Here is a 16,516-nt window from a genome sequence, read left to right as displayed (position 1 = left end):
CTCAGAATAACCTTATGCAGTGGATGTAATTATCCTCATTTTTTAAATATGAGGAAACCGAGGCAGAGAGAAATCACTCAGCCAGGAGGTGTTGGGCCTGTGTCAATCAAACACCTCTCCCAGTCCAAGCTCAGAGGTGTCACACCCTCTCCAAGCATTTGCTGTGTGGTAAACAAGGTATTTATATACTTTTCAAAAAATTGTTTCTAGCGTGGAAGTCAGCATAAACTTTAAATTCATTAGCAAACAATGTGTATTACCTGAGTCCTTGGTCTCTAGGCATATATGTTTTACATATATACCCACCATAAAGTTCTGAATTATTCTTTTTCTAATTCTATATTTCAATTCAGCACACAAGGTCACTCTAGTTCCAACCTGTTCACAATAAAAATAGGCATCTACCTTTAATTGTGAAGAATATTCCAGGTATAGCCATCACTTTTAGTGAGACAAAGTTTTATGTTAGGGATACTAGAGGTCTTTGCTAGAGAATTGCATTCACTTGCCTTTTTATGTTATCTTAGGAACTAGTGAGGAAAGGTCATGACACAGGTAGAAAATAACACTCAAAGGTACACTACAGTAACTGGCAAGGCCACTGGCCACAGCCCCCTATATTGCCAACTTCCCTGAGACCTTAGGGACCTCTATTTATACACACCTGGGACCAATTCTAGCCTGACAAGTGGCTACAAGCCTGCTTTGAGCTCTGGCCCAAACTGGAGTAAACTGGGCTGAGATTTGGGGAAATTGAGAAACCTTCTCTAAAAAGTTACATATTTTTCTTACTTTCAACATCTCAATGATTTATTTCTAGAGAAGGGAGGATCATACCACAAATTGTAACTACAAAATAAAAATAATATATGTGTTTTAAATGTCATTGAAATGCTAATTAAACAGCCTTTTGAAAGAATAAAAGATTATAAAAAGTCAGCCATTATTATCATAGTTATTTTGAAACATTTAATCATATGCTTTAATACAAGTGACTTCATTAGTCCAGTTATAGCATTTATGATATAGAATAAAAACATTCAAAAGAGCATGCTTCTAATGACCTACAACATTCAACTAGGTTCAAAGCAGATTTGGGAGGAAGAAAATAGACAACTCATTTGCAATGAAATGAGCTGGAATTCTAGCTAAGAGATATAACAGTATAACTCTCTCTATAAATATATAAAATAAAATACAGTAGCAATGTATAATAAGAGAAGCACAAAGCCAAGTCTATAGGGGTTCAAAGAAGAAAGAGAACTCATGTGACTGTGGAAGGGAATAAAGATTAAAGGAGGGGCATCTTTTAATAGGCTGAGCTTCCAAGATGCTCTCATTTCAGCAGGTGAAGATGACAGGACAAGCATACCTCGGGAGTCCAGGTGAATAGCAGTGCAAGCAACAGTGTAAGGAGAGAAGTCATAAAATCATACATATGAATATACGGTGAAAGGAAAGCTAATGAGCTGATAGGCAGGGATACTAGAACCCAAGGGATTCCAGTATGTACTAACTTGGGCAATTAATGCAAAGCAATGGAGGTTTTTTGAGCATGTGAGTCAAATGACTAAGGCCATGAAATGGGAAGAATGACCAGCTGAACCTGTGTGGAAGAGATTAGAAAAGGTGGTTGTTTTGATCCTGTGGGTAAATGGACAAAGAGGACCTGCACTGCCACTTAATAGTTCTAAGTAGTGATGGTATTTTATCATTTCATCCTTGAAACAATCCCTCACGGTGCATATTACCGCCCCTGCTTTAAATGTGAGGACACTGAGGCCCAAAGCCAAACTCTTTTTGATTCTATGTCTCAGGCTCTTTGCATGTCCCTCCCCCACTAGTAGGTGGTGGCTGGGTGGTAGGTGGCCACTAAGGGGAGACTTGATGGAGGTGGAATCCAGCACCAGCCCATGAATTGATGAGGAGAAATTACTTCAGATGACAGGAATGACTTGGTGGTCAGAGAGAAAAGCTCTAATGGTGATTCAGAGTCTGGTTTGATACCCCTGTTGGAAAGGTCTAGCAATCATTTGGAAGACATTAGTCATAAAGATGCAGATCTGTGGGTGCTTCTCACACAGGTGATAGCTGAGAGAGAGAGAGAGAGAGAGAGAGAGAGAGAGAGAGAGAGAGAGAGACCAAAGAATGCTAGGGGCAGGATCTTAGGGTTATTCACATGTCAGGTTATGCATGAAGAGGGAAATAAGTGGGAAGAGAAATGCCAAGGACTAATATTCAGGTTTATGGTATTAATAAACATTGAATCAAAAAAGAAGTTCCAATAATTGCATTAATTTTAATCTTATTTTTTAAAAAATAGTTTATAAAATTTTTACTTTTACTAAAAAACAATGTGGGATATCAAAGGCAACAATGTGAACAGTGCTTACATTTTCTATTTCAGTTTGAGAATGACCCACATATTGTAAAATATTTCTAAACTGGACAAGGTAGGGTAATATAAGATTACAACAAATTGCTTTTTTAAGTTTCTGCAGTGGCAGAAGCTGTGAGAGTTTTCTGTCTCATTTGATGAGCAATCTGATAAGACCAATTATGATAATAATTATCTCCATAGCAACAGGTTTGAATGATGCACATATAGTAGTATCTTGGATACTCATTCATTATCTTAGATCCCAGTGATTCTTCCTTAATTCTTCCTGTGAAATTTAGCTGACTTGTTGCAGAACCATAGACTGGAGCAAGTAATAAAACCCATGCTTTTCACGACGATGGGCTGCTTTCTCAGACATTTATTATGCAACAGGTGACGTTTCTCTCCTTTGGGGTTCTTCAAGTTCTAATTTATTTCCCTACTTTTTAGAATGTACCTGAGGTTATGTGGGAAGAACAAATGACACATTTAAAACGAAAGAAGTCAATACCTAGTGCCACCCACTGACAACGCAACTCAGTGGTTGTCTTTAGGTGAACAATTGGGATGTACATTCAGGGTTGACACTATTTGCTCTGCCCCAAATATCCAGTGCAAACACTTGCCTGAATCTTTAAAACTGAATACATAATAATATAATTCCTATACACAAAACATCTGATAGCAGAACATAATATAAATTCTAATGCAGGGTCCTCAAACTTTTTAAAGAGGGGGCCAGTTCACTGTCCCTCAGACCGTTGGAGGGCTGGACTATAGTTTAAAAAAAAACAACTATGAACAAATTTCTATGCACACTGCACATATCTTATTTTGAAGTAAAAACAAACAAACAAAAACAAAACGGGAACAAATACAATATTTGTATTTGCATGTGGCCCGCGGGCTGTAGTTTGAGGACCCCTGTTCTAATGCATTAGAAGCTTTTAAAAAGTACTATTAGTGATAACCTTGTGGTTTGGAATAAAAAAAAATAAGTAAAGCAGATGTCAACTTGTATGCAAATATTTCACTATAGAGTAAGTAGAGTAATATGCTTTTATCCTCTTTAGAAATGTAGGAACACTTTTTAAAGTATATGATTGTCTAACCATTATCTTGTACATCTGAAACTAATACAAAATAGTATTGACTGTAAACTCTAATTGAAAAAAAACATAATGTAAAAAAGAAATTAAGTTTTACATATTTGGGTTTCTAATAATGATTATGTATAGCCTTGAAACTGCAGTGGTCCACACAGTTTAGAAGTTTGACTTATTAACTTGTTTAACTTGTCTCTAACAATGACAAAATACTCTATCAATATTGATTAATTCGCCACTTCTCCAACTGGGAACTGAGGAGAAAATAAGTCAATATGAGCTAAGACTTTATCTTCCTCCCTGACACCCTGTGTATGACATGCCTATCTTACTTTGCAAGTTTTTCTCAGCACATTCAATCTGCAGGCTCACTCACCATTTGCAAATAAAGCAATTGTGACTCCAAGGAGGACATTTCATGTATAAATTAAGTTTAACATTCATCTGTGGATGGTAGATTCCAACTTAGCAAATAATGACTAAGGAGTAATAGGTCTCAGAACTGGAGCTATAGGACTAGCAAGACCCTTCCCTGGGAACAGAGCAAGGAGGTCCCAGAAGCCTGACAGTTATCAAAATCCAGTCCACCAGAAGCATCTGCTTTCTGAATGATACTAACCAGAGAAATATTGGAAAACAGACAGAGGACTGAAATTAGTATGTTTTCACAGTGTGGCAATGTACCAAAATCATAGGAGCTATTCATTACTTTTCTATTATTTCAACCTTATTTGGGGTGTAAATGAGATTGAGACCAATGAAATTATCATTTAGTAAGTTTGACCAATAAAAAAAAAATTGAGTGACTTAATTATTTCCCCTGTAGCTATTCTATTACTCAACTAACAGTATATATATATATATATATATATATATATATATATATATATACTTTTTCCATCCCTATAATTCTATTTTCTTATGAAAATAAGAGAAATAACTTATTTTTGGTCAGTGATGCTATTTGTTTTTAATTCTACTTTATTTTATTTTTATTTTTTTCAATGACACTTTCCATTCAATCTTATTTTATATTAGTTTCAAGTGTACAACATGATGGTTAGACAAGCATATACTTTACAGGGTGTTCCCCTGATATTTCCAGTACCCAACTGGCACTATACACAGTTATTATGATATTATTGACTATATCTCCTATGCTGTACTGCTCTTTCTGTTACTTTTACGTTATCTATTTACCAGGAATATTGTAATCTTGATGAGGAATTTACTTTCCATTTTTAGTAGACACCATAACAGATTTTGATTCAATCCAGATGATTAATCATTATTTTCATTAATTATCCAGTCAAAGATTTAGGTATATTTCTCTTTCCTGACAACTGAGGGTTCCTTGGAAAACTTGATTAATTTGCTTTGCATCTCAATTAAGCAAAGCATAAAATAAATACTAGCTGTTTTTGTCAACCTGAAGAAAAATTAGGAATGCACAGCACTAAAAGTAATACTTAAAAAACATATTATTATAAAATAAATATTTATTGTGGCTTTGTCATTGACAAAAGGCGAAAAATGTCTTAGTAACTGTTAAGATCATTTAAAAGTGTTTTGAGTTTATATTGTCAATGTGTAAATTTGGAGTCATTATATTGCTCCACATACAATATGATTTAAAATCATATCATTGAAAAGAGTAAAATAAAAATGTTAAAGTTAATATCAAATATACAGGGGCAAGCAATAGTAGGTTTGCAGTTGTGAGTACATGAAACACAAGAGTGAATAAAGCTATTGTAATAATCAATCTGCATGTCTTTTTCCATACAAACAACTATAAACCTACCTTTGCCAACCCCTGTAATATAATATAACATAGTACATAGAAAATAAAAAACTTTTTACCATTTTATATGATAATTTTTCAACCTGCTTTAAGTCATAAAAGCCAAGCTTCTTTTTGTAAATAGATATGTAAAATGTTCTCTAAACAGCAGGTGGCAATGTTTTAAATTTGATTGCAGCAGCACCATCTTACCTCTATATAAGCAGGTGAAAGACAGTTTTAAAAGCCCAAGACAGTTAAGAACCTTGACATGCTCAGACTACGTTAGGTAACTTCAAATATTAAAAGGATCTTATTTAGTCATGCCCACTGTTCTAAAGGCATTTCTCCCTGGGCAAAGTAAATGTTTTTGTATGCTGCTTCTTAATTCTTATGCAGCACAGGAACAATTAGACAGTGCTAACCTGCATAGGTGTCCTTCTCAACCAAAGCCTGCATCCTGGCTAGATCTTATCATTCTACATTTCTATGGCCTTAAGAATGAACAAAACTGCCTTAGCTGGTTTGGTGTAGTAGATAAAGCATCAGTCTGTGGACTGAAGGGTCCCAGGTTTGATTCCAGTCAAGGGCACATGCCCAGGTTGTGGTCTTGACCCCCAGTAGGGGGCGTGCAGGAGGCAGCCAATCAATGATTCTCTCTCATCATTGATGTTTTCATTTTTTATCTCTCTCTCCCTCTCCCTTCCTCTCTGAAATCAATAAAAATATCTTCAAAAAAAAAGAATGAACAATACTAACTTCAGATCTTTGGTAAGCTCTAAAGACACCTACTGACATTGCGCTCTTCGAGCCCAGTGTCTGTTGGTATTAGAGTTGAACTATAAGTCATTAAAATTTGAAGTAAGGTGAAATCCAAAGTTTTGACCACTATATACCTTTTAGAATACTTTGGTTTTTCTAAACTGCAGTAGTTATATTAGAGACAGAATGCCATCATTTTCTGAACTGAAAGAGGAACCTGGAACAGCTGCACTCAGCAGCCTCACCAGGAACCAGAGAGCCAGCGAGATCAGCTAGCTTCCCTACAGCCACACGAGCAGCAACGGCACTTTAACTGGGTCTTCACATTCTCCAAGGCCAGCACTTTCCCCTTCATACATAGCTGTGCTATTCTAAAACTCCATCCTATCATCTTTTCTAGCATGTTTATAACAATGTTGCCTATGATATCATTCTAAAATCCTAATTTTCACATACTTATTAAGTCCTCACTCAGTATGTATGTCAATAATATTTTATGAAATGTATGTACAATTAGGAAGGAGTCTTTGTTCCAAATAATGTTTTAAAATCCAGGGTGGGGCTAAGTAGGTTAACAGTTGTTCATATAGAAAATAACACAATAATTAATAAAGAATAATACAAAAATAAACTATACTGTATTTCATGCACTCACAACTGTAAACCTCTTTTGCCCAAACATGTATATGATGTATGATGTCAGTAGTTTCTACCTCTAATTTTTTTCTATGCTTACATGTCAAATCCTTTAATGTAGCGGCACTTCCATTCATTCACTACTAATTAAGATCTTACACTTTCATTTTAAAATGTGCTCCTCAACAGAATTTCCTTTTTTAGTGGAAAATGGGCCAAGGGCAAGTAAATGGGGATGTCCAAGGTCATGCATCAAGACGAATTAACAGCAGAATTTACAAGTGTCTGGATTTCAACATCATATTTTAATTTTCCCACTTAGCTATCTAACACATCTTTATATTCTACTATAAATAATCTAATGCAATTTGTTTTATGTTCTCAGTAAACAAATCTTTTACAAAAATAGTGAAAACCCCAGCTAGGTAGCTCAGTTGGTTGGAGCGTCATCCCACACACCAAAAGACTGCAAGTTCAGTCCCTAGTCAGGAAGTGTATAAAAGGCAAAGGATTGCTAATTCTCTCTCACATTAATGTTTCACTGTTTCTCTCTCTCCCTCTCTCACTTTCTATCTCTAAAAATTGATTTTTAAAAATTTGTGAATAATAATACCCCAAACTATTTTAAATCATATCTAGCTATGTTATTGTTCAATATGGCTACCTTTGTATTATCACATTTTCAATGTCATTTTGCAGCAAATGATTTAAAAACCTATAGAATAGTCCATGACACACAGAGAGAGGAAACTCTATACATTATGGACACAAGTAAATTGTCACTTATCATTAGCAATACTTCAATTGAGAAAGTACTGCCCTTAACCAATGACAATATTTTTAATCCTTTTTTTTTTTAAGGTAACAAAATTTTTTCACTGGGAAAACCTCAGTTAATCCTCACCAGGACATCGCTGCTCACTGCATCTTCTCACTTCTTCGCCTGTTCCTTCACATTGCTGTCCTGTTATCGCTACACCCTGACAGGTCCTTATTCGCCTTTCCCAGCCACCGTCACAGGACTTGGAACATCCACTCCAATGACCCCACTGATTCCACTGACCATTGGCTGAAAGAAATATGTCATGATCAGTGTCACTGATTTAGTAATTTTAAAATCTAAGGACCATTACTTAGTCTGTTCAACTTTTATTAATCTACTACCATGGATAAACTTTATTTAAATATTTGTCTTGCTGGTAAAATCAAGAGCATTGTAATGAACAGAAATTTATAAGTTTGTCAGAATCTTCAATATTTTGAAGAGATTGAACTTTATTTGTAAAAAGTACAAATTCAATATTAAACTTCATCAATTTAATCAATATTTAAATTAAGACTCTCCTGAATTCTGCTGCTTTATTAATGTGACATGCAGTAGAATGAGTCTGGGTATAATTGGCTTCATTTAATAAAAACATATAATCATGTGATTATACCATGACTGTCTGGCATGATTCTGTCACAATTTTTAAATGGCAAGCATCTCTTAAATATATAGTCAGATCTTACCTGTACACTCTGGATTATAGCACTCTCTGCTTTCTGCCCATGGCCCTCTGCACTCAGAACCCCCATGAGCCGCAGCAGTACACTGCCGGCTTCTCTGCTGGGTCCCATTCGAGCAGGTCACCGAGCACTGGCTCCATGAGCTCCACTCCTGCCACTGTCCATCAACTGCCAAAACAAAAAGAGAGACCGTATAAGGAGACCTTCCAGTAGAGAAGGCTCTACAAAAAGTACAAGGTAAAACCAGCCTTGAAGATGAATCCCAATCAAGGGACTCTAAAGAGATACATACAATGGAAGGTCACAATGGCATTAGATTGTATTACTTCCCTTAGAGCTACTATTACCTTATTTTTTCACTACTATTTCCTTTTATGTATCCAGTATCTATTTTGATTCATTTATTTCTCAAAAAATATTTATTAATTACTCAAAGCTGCAAGACCTTGATGGGTATAGAGAAGACTGAACAAAATAAATACTGACCAATAACTCATAGAGCTCATATTTGAGAGTAGAAGTCCCTAGAATGAGCTACACAATGTGTTACATGCTAAACAGATTAATTATATAGCATCACTGCAAAGGACACTTTCAAGATACTGTGAGATAAGAGTTCAGAGGGTCTGGGGAATCTTCCTTGACATGAGGTTTCAGGCAAGCCCTGAATGATAATGGGGAAATACCTAGGACAAGAGTCAGTTCCAGGAAGATATACCGAGGTCCTTAGCAGAAGAAACATGGGCACTTCCCGGACTTGAATAAAGGCTGTTGTGAATGGAATCAAGAGAGCCAGGTGAAGAGTTCTACCAGAGGGGAGGGCAAAAAGGCAGATGCTAGATTTTGTAGGCTTTTTGTCAACGTGTTAAGGATTTGGACTACTATTCTCAGACCATTAAGAAGCTAGTGAAGGATTTAAATAGGACTCTATGATTAGATCTAATGTCAGTTGGAGAAAGAATTATGGGAGAGGGTAGGGAGGGTCTGAGCGAGGATGATGTTGGCAAGGTCCATGGAGTGTCCTGGAAAGATTAGAAAGCTATGGGGGGAGGGGGCACATAGCAAGAGGGTCTCCTGAAGAACTTGTCACGGGAACTGAAGTGGAGAGAGGGTCCAGATGACTCCCAAGTGTCTGGTGACTAAAATTTAATATAGGCTGTTGCACTTGTCCTTGGAAGATTCAAATTGAGACTGATTTATTTATTCATTTATTAAAATGGTTTTTGAAATTCTATTAGTTATCAGACACTATGATAGGTGTTATAAGAGATAGAGAAATAAAATATAAACCCCAATCTCAAAAAAATTTTATAACTTAGTAGAAGAATGACATTATGCATGCAAATAAGTAATAAGTAAAAGCAATACAGTCTTAACATGGCACATGGAGGCTTTCAGAGAATAGATCACATCAATTTGGGGGATGACTATGTTAGATGGGTATGGTGAAATTTGGATAACTTAGAAAAAGGCAACAGCATTCGCTAAGGCATAATCACAAAATGCAAGTGAGCAAAGAATTCAGGCAAAATATTTACCTAATTTAGAATGCGTTAATTAGCCTGTAAGAGTTATAAATGCACTAGTATATGACTGCCTACTTTTCTCCAATATCATTCCGTGGTTGTTAGTCAATTTCCTTACAGTGAAAGAGAATTCACCATAAATACAAGGTTCCAACATAAGTTAGTGCTGCTATGAAGACCCATCTAATCAAACGTGAAAGCCTGGTGGATTTTGAGTAAGTGCTTTCAACCTAATTTCAGGCCTTGCAGGTCGCTATTAAAAAGACAGTAGTTTAATAGATACCTAGATGTACTTAATAAATCCTTTGTGAGATTAACAATCATAAAATGCCAAGTTAATCATCCTATTCATGTAATTTTAGCATCTCATTGTATTAAAATACCTGATACAATCTTATTGGGTATGTAGTCCATTTGCCAGATAAAAAAAAAAAGAAAAGTCTAGTGAGTCAATAGGAGTTCATAAATTACCCATTTCCTTTCTATTATGGCTTTAAAGATAAGCACGCTTTTCATTTCAGAATCTTGCTTTTCAAAGATAACATTTAATGAGTTTGCATGATGAACCCTCACTCTCCTAACCATTTTGAGAAGAATTAAAAAAAAAATAAGAGTCATTCCTGCACCTTGACATCTATTTGGCAAAATAATGTATGGGTAGTCAAATTACTGAGAACATTCAGAAAGTAACACATAACAAAGATAAATTAGGTGATGCCAACTTTATTCTGTGCTGAGTAACTAGAATAAAAGAGTATGTGATACCCTTAATCATTCTGGTTATAGCTAAATTTTCAGTATTTTTTTTAATGAATGTAATAGTTACACACTCATTGGCAGAGAAAAGATCTCCTTCCAGCTAAGGAGATGTGGAGTCAGGAATGAGCAAGTCAAATGTGGAAGGAGAAGATAATTTGGCAAGGGTTTGTAATATTGATGAGGAATGAGAAAAGACCTTACTGAAAAGAGACTGGAAAGAATAATATTTATGAAGTAGTTTTTTCATTAAGCTCTTCCTGTAAGAAGGTTTTACATCACCACTAGCAAAACTATAAAAAGACATTTGTAATACTAGTTATTCAGTCCTTTTAGTTAATGTACACATTTTATGTTTTGACTAAAGTTCAGGAAGGAGTTAATATTAGACACCTGAAGAAACCTTTGTGGTTCAACACTACCATAATAATCAACAAAGCATGTTTTAGATGGAATTGAAGATGTATCAAGTGGACATTTTATTTTACACTGAGAACTATTAAGTTACTTTTATTGAACATTAACTTCAATATTATAAAAGAATTGACCTGACAAAGTAACTGATTGGATATTTTTTTAATAGGAAAAATCCAATATTCCTTTAATATGATAAGTCCAAGTTACTGGGAAAATGGAAAACTGAGAAGTTAGGAAGAGAGGGACATGTGTATGTAATTTAAAAGATTAGACAAAATCCTATATAATAAAGCAGTAATATGCAAATTGACTGTCATACCCTTGTACAAGATGGTTGCCCCCATGTGGTCAAAGATGGCAACCACAAGATGGCCGGCAGGGGAGGGCAGTTAGGGGTGACCCAACCGGCAGGGGAGGGCAGTTAGGAGCAACCAGGCCCACAGGGGAGGGCAGTTAGGGGTGACCGGGCCAGCAGGGGAGGGCAGTTAGGGGTGACCGGGCCGGCAGGGGAGGGCAGTTAGGGGTGACCGGGCCAGCAGGGGAGGGCAGTTAGGGGTGACCGGGCCAGCAGGGGAGGGCAGTGGGGGGGGAAGGCTGGCAGGGGAGGGCAGTTAGGGGCAACCAGGTCGGCAAGGGAGGGCAGTTGGGGGTGACTGGGCCGGCAGGGGAGGGCAGTTGGGGGTGACTGGGCTGGCAAGGGAGCAGTTAGGCATTGATCAGGCTGGCAGGGGAATGGTTAGGGGGTGATCAGGATGGCAGGCAGAAGTGGTTAAGGGCAATCAGGTAGGCATGCAGGCGAGTAGTTGGGAGCCAGCAGTCCCGGATTGTGAGAGAGATGTCCGACTGCCAGTTTAGGCTCGATCCCTGTGGGCCTAAACTGGCAGTCGGACATTCCCCGAGGGGCCCCAGATTAGAGAGGGTGCAGGTTGGGCTGAAGGACAGCCCCTCACCCCCAAGTGCATGAATTTCGTGCACCGGGACTCTAGTACATTATATAACATTCATGAAAAAAAATTCTTTTAGTGCCAAATATGGGATATTGCTTTATTTCAGGTCTTATTTTTCAGTTTGATATCCTAGAATTAACAAAACCATTAATTATGCCCTTTTTAGGGACATCAGCCCCAAGACCTTTCAGGAAATGGTAGTGTCATTTTGTTCTGAATGCAGGACTAGAAGGGTTTTGAGAGGTGAAAATTAAGAGTTCTGCTTTGGACATTTCAGTACTTCCCAGTAGGATATATGCATTTCATTTCAGGGATAACTGTTAAGATATTAGAATAATGAAATATTTATCACTTGATCTATCTAATATTTCTTTTTTATAACCACTCAGCTAGGTACTCCAAAAAGTGAAGGGGCTGCTTTTTCCTCTTTATCTGATGCTGATCTGGGATCCAGGGTGGTTTCCCCTTCAGCTGGGCACTCAGGCTGCTTTGCACCTCCATTGAGTGTCAAGGCAACAGTGACAATCCAGGCCTCTCCCCACAGCCCATGCCCCTGTGTATAGCTCATTTCTGACATTTGTGAGAGATAACTCCCAGAATCATGACAAACCCACAAATTTGAAAATATCTCAATACTTTCTTTCTAAAACTTTGTTCCTATTGGAAGCTGATTAACGTCTTGTCATTCTTTCAGAAAAGTGTTCCCTGATAATTGGGGAAATGTAAACACTCCAAAACTCCCAGGGGAGTCTCCTAATGCACTGATAAGTAAAGATTTACAGGGAGCCCTAACTGGTTTGGCTCGGTGGGTAGAGTGTTGGCCTGAGGACTGAAGGGTCGCAGGTTGGATTCCAGTCAAAGGCATGTACCTTGGTTGTGGGCACACCCCCAGTAGGAGGTGTGCAGGAGGCAGCTGATAGATGTTTCTCTCTCATCGATGTTTCTAACTTTCTATCCCTCTCCCTTCCTCTCTGTAAAAAATCAATAAAATATATTTTTAAAAAAGATTCACAGAGAATCTAGACTATGACTAGCATTGTTCTACTAGATTCTGGGAAAACTCAGATGTTAACGGCCAACCAAGCTCTGCTCTCAAAGAACACATAGTCTGAGGAGCTGTGGTGGAGACAGATGATAGACAAGTAAGCAAAGAAATAAGCAGGAAAGTTGCAGCTAGAAGTGCTATAAAGACAGAATGATAGAGAGAGCACCGTGACAGGAACTACCCAGCCATGCCTTTAGGAAGAAACCAAATATGAACTGAGTCCTGAGTCACTAGAAGAAGCCAGAAATGGGAAGATCCTTAAAAATCTCTTTGCAAGTGCAAATTCTTGAGTTCAAGAAAGCTTTGTGCATTTCAGAACAGAGAAAGGGCTTGTGGGGATCATGAAGAGGGAGAGGAGGGAGGAGATGATTTCAGATGGTGTGCAGAAGTCAGATCCCGTAGGGCTCTGTAGGTCATGTGAGCAACTAGGATGAGAAGAAATGAGATGCTTTTAAAGTAGGGAAGTGATGTAACATGACTTACATTTTAACACATCGCAGTTGTGTGTAAAATGGATTGTACGAGGGCAAGAACAGGTATTAGTCGATGTTAGGAGACTATATTGTAGCCAGACACAGGTGATAGTGACTTGGATTATGATGACATTAGTGGAAAGAGAAAAAAGAAAATAAATTTGAGATATTTTTCTGGATGTAGAGCTGATAGGTTGCTGGGAGGGTATGAAAAATAGAGAATCAAAGTTGAATTTTAAGGTTTTGGCTTACTGAAACAAATAAATGGTAGAACCTTTGACTGAACTGGGTCAGACTAGCATTCAAATAGCCCTGAAATAAAAATGTCAATTTTGAACACGATGAATTAGTAATGCCATTACAGACACGATGCAGGGAGTCCTGAATTACATAAATGTGCCTTACACATTTATTTGAAATGTAATCATCCTTCTTTTCTTTTCCTTTTTTATCCTTTCATGAAACATCATGTGATAATAAACATCAGGTACATAAGGTGAAGAATAAACACTTTCTTAGGCTTTTTCATTTTCCCTTCACGTCCATCATAAGCGTTTGCAGTTGGGTATTTTTAGACCCACGTTTCAATTTAAAAACTTCAAAATGCTTATTACTTTATGGATCGTCTTACAAAGGTGAGTAAGAAGAGAGAACAATCGGGCTGCGCTTTGGAGCTGGGAGAGTGCTGAGAGACCAGCCTGTCTCACTGTCCCGTAATGTGCTTCCTTACACAACACTGTCATACGGGGGAGAGTTAACGATTCGCTTCAGCACCGTGACACATGACCAGATTTTCTGGGCCTGGAAGGATTCAAATGGCAAAGGCTAAATTGCCAGATTCCTGGGGTTTACTTTGTTCTATGAATTTCTTCTTGCTATATACACAGAGTTGCAACTGTGTTCACCTGGAAGAGAAACCTGTCTCCCACGTATGGGGACAAATGAAATCCCATGATACCTTGTATGAAAATATCATTTTCAGCCTATTTTCGCATTTTGATCAATAACTGGTGACAATATAGCATAGAAAGAAAAAAAAAACACCACAAATTAGATTATGTACTCATCCACAAAGTCATGAATATTTGGATACTAAAGCGTCATTTCAGGGACTGTTCTGAGTGGATTGTTGCTGACTCATTAAACTATCTGTAGGAAGGGGTTGCGGGGAGAAGAATCCTAGCCACTGGCTTTGAAGCTATCTAATTTAGTGATGGCAAAATTCTGAGTCCGGATTTTTATTGAATGGGAGGTTACCGAGGAAACTAAGAAGGCCCTCTGGGGATACAAGACTGAAAAGTAAGCTAAACTGGTTTGGCTCAGTGAATAGAGCATCAGCCTGTGGACTGAAAGGTCCCAGGTTCAATTCCGGTCAAGGGCATGTACCTTGGTTGCGGGCACATCCCCAGTAGGAGGTGTGCAGGAGGCAGCTGGTCGATGTTTCTCTCTCATCGATGTTTCTAACTCCCTATCCCTCTCCCTTTCTCTCTGTAAAAAATCAATAAAATATATTTAAAAAAAAAAGACTGAAAGGTAAAACTGCCATCCTCTTGCTATGGACATATGCTGAAGGACATAAACCTATGTTCCCCACTTGCCAATTTAAAATAAATTACAAAAGAGAAAATTCAGAATGAAATACCATTTAAAAATTAGAATTAAAAGTGGGAGCAAGAGCAATGATGACAAGGTTTATGCATATAAGCATAACCAATGGTCACAGACAGTAGGGGAGTGAGGGCATGAGCAGGGGGTGGTTTGGGGGACATTGGGAGATAAGGACACATATGTAATACCTTAATCAATAAAGAAAGTGGAAGCAAGTTAAGATAAGGGCTAAGAAGAATTTTTTAAAAAGTTGGTAAGTTAAGACAAAGTTTAAATGAGAAAAAAAAACATTAAATAATAAAAGAAAACAAACCAGGACTAATTAAGGCACAGTTTCTTAAACTCCTATAAGCTCAACTGAAAGATCACTGGAATCAGTGAAGTGACCCAGAAGACTACAGTTGCCATACAAAAGACTAGAGTTAAAAAAGATAAACTGCAAATCAATTAAAGAACAGGTTAATGAGGTAGCATTTGTGTTTCAAATTGTAACATCCTCATGCAGAGACAACCAGGGACCTTTGAACCAAGTTCAGGCAAGTGTTTATTAGCCTCTTTCCACTCAGTGTCCTCACCAAAAGGTTTCCCTGCAGAAGGACCTTGGCCAGGACGCCCTCTCATAGCTGCCGAGAAATCAACATTTTAGGTCCACAGGAGACTGAAGCCTCTTGCCGTAATAACAGGTATTTGGGTCCCACTGTGTTCCTACGTTGATATTCCCTCACTGCCAAGAATAAAAAACCCAACTTGTTCAAGTCCAGGTGTTATCCTGATGGTCTTTGACTGGGAAGCATAGCTGTATTACTTATACACTGTTTGCTATTTGCCACATTCACTCCCTCATCATCTCACATAGTCCTCTCAACATCCTTATTACCATTGTCCCCATTTTACAGGTGAAGAAACTAGGTATCAGAGAAGCAACAGGGATATTGAAAGGTAAGGTCTACATTTAAAAGTCCAAGTTCCTTTCACGATACCACATCAATGTATTATTAAATATATTCAGAAAAATATCCTAAAAAACATTTGGGGATGAGTTCTAGAAATTTGGCTATGTACATGTCAAGAAAATCCATTCAATAGTAATTTATTGGATACTATCAGGTACAAAGTTGCATGGGGAGATAAAGAGGAGATGGAACAGAATACCATTGACCTCAAATGCATCAATTAATACTACTATAAACTTGATGCAGTTAGTGACTGCATTGACTATTCAGAGAAAACAGAAAAAAATAGATTGGATTGCCAGAAGTTCTATGTTTGGTGAGATAAAAGAAACGGATCACAAAGACGATTGATCATACACACATATATACACACCCTTGCATAATATCACACATAATTACCAGTGTACAGGAGAAAAGGTAGAAAATGAGTTCACATTATTTTTATGAGTCAGTGAATGAATCATAGTGACTCCCTTTTGTTGCTCTATACCTCTCGCCCACCTTCCCCCAATCAACACTAGTCTCTATTCTTGGACATGGTACACAAATTAGTTACTATTAACTCCAACTAGGTTAATACCATACCTACACTTCACTTTTCTATTTTCTCTCCAT

The 16,516-nt window shown here is 37.5% G+C and overlaps 1 protein-coding gene across 1 annotated transcript in view; it reads right to left on the bottom strand.

The window, feature by feature from the left end:
* ADGRB3 (adhesion G protein-coupled receptor B3) overlaps nucleotides 1–16,516 on the bottom strand; it is a 690,088-nt gene that overhangs the window by 397,904 nt on the left and 275,668 nt on the right. The window contains exons 7-8 of the mRNA XM_081094478.1: nucleotides 8,180–8,344; nucleotides 7,572–7,736 (exon numbers count right to left, since the gene is read on the bottom strand). Coding sequence (XP_080950604.1) covers nucleotides 7,572–7,736; nucleotides 8,180–8,344 — 330 coding nt within the window. The remainder of the gene's footprint in view (nucleotides 1–7,571; nucleotides 7,737–8,179; nucleotides 8,345–16,516) is intronic.

This window comes from Myotis nattereri (genome assembly GCF_964212035.1).
Source record: "Myotis nattereri genome assembly, chromosome: 6".
NCBI lineage: Eukaryota > Metazoa > Chordata > Mammalia > Chiroptera > Vespertilionidae > Myotis > Myotis nattereri.
Note: the sequence above shows the minus strand (reverse complement) of the source record. Positions and strands in the feature narration are given on the sequence as shown.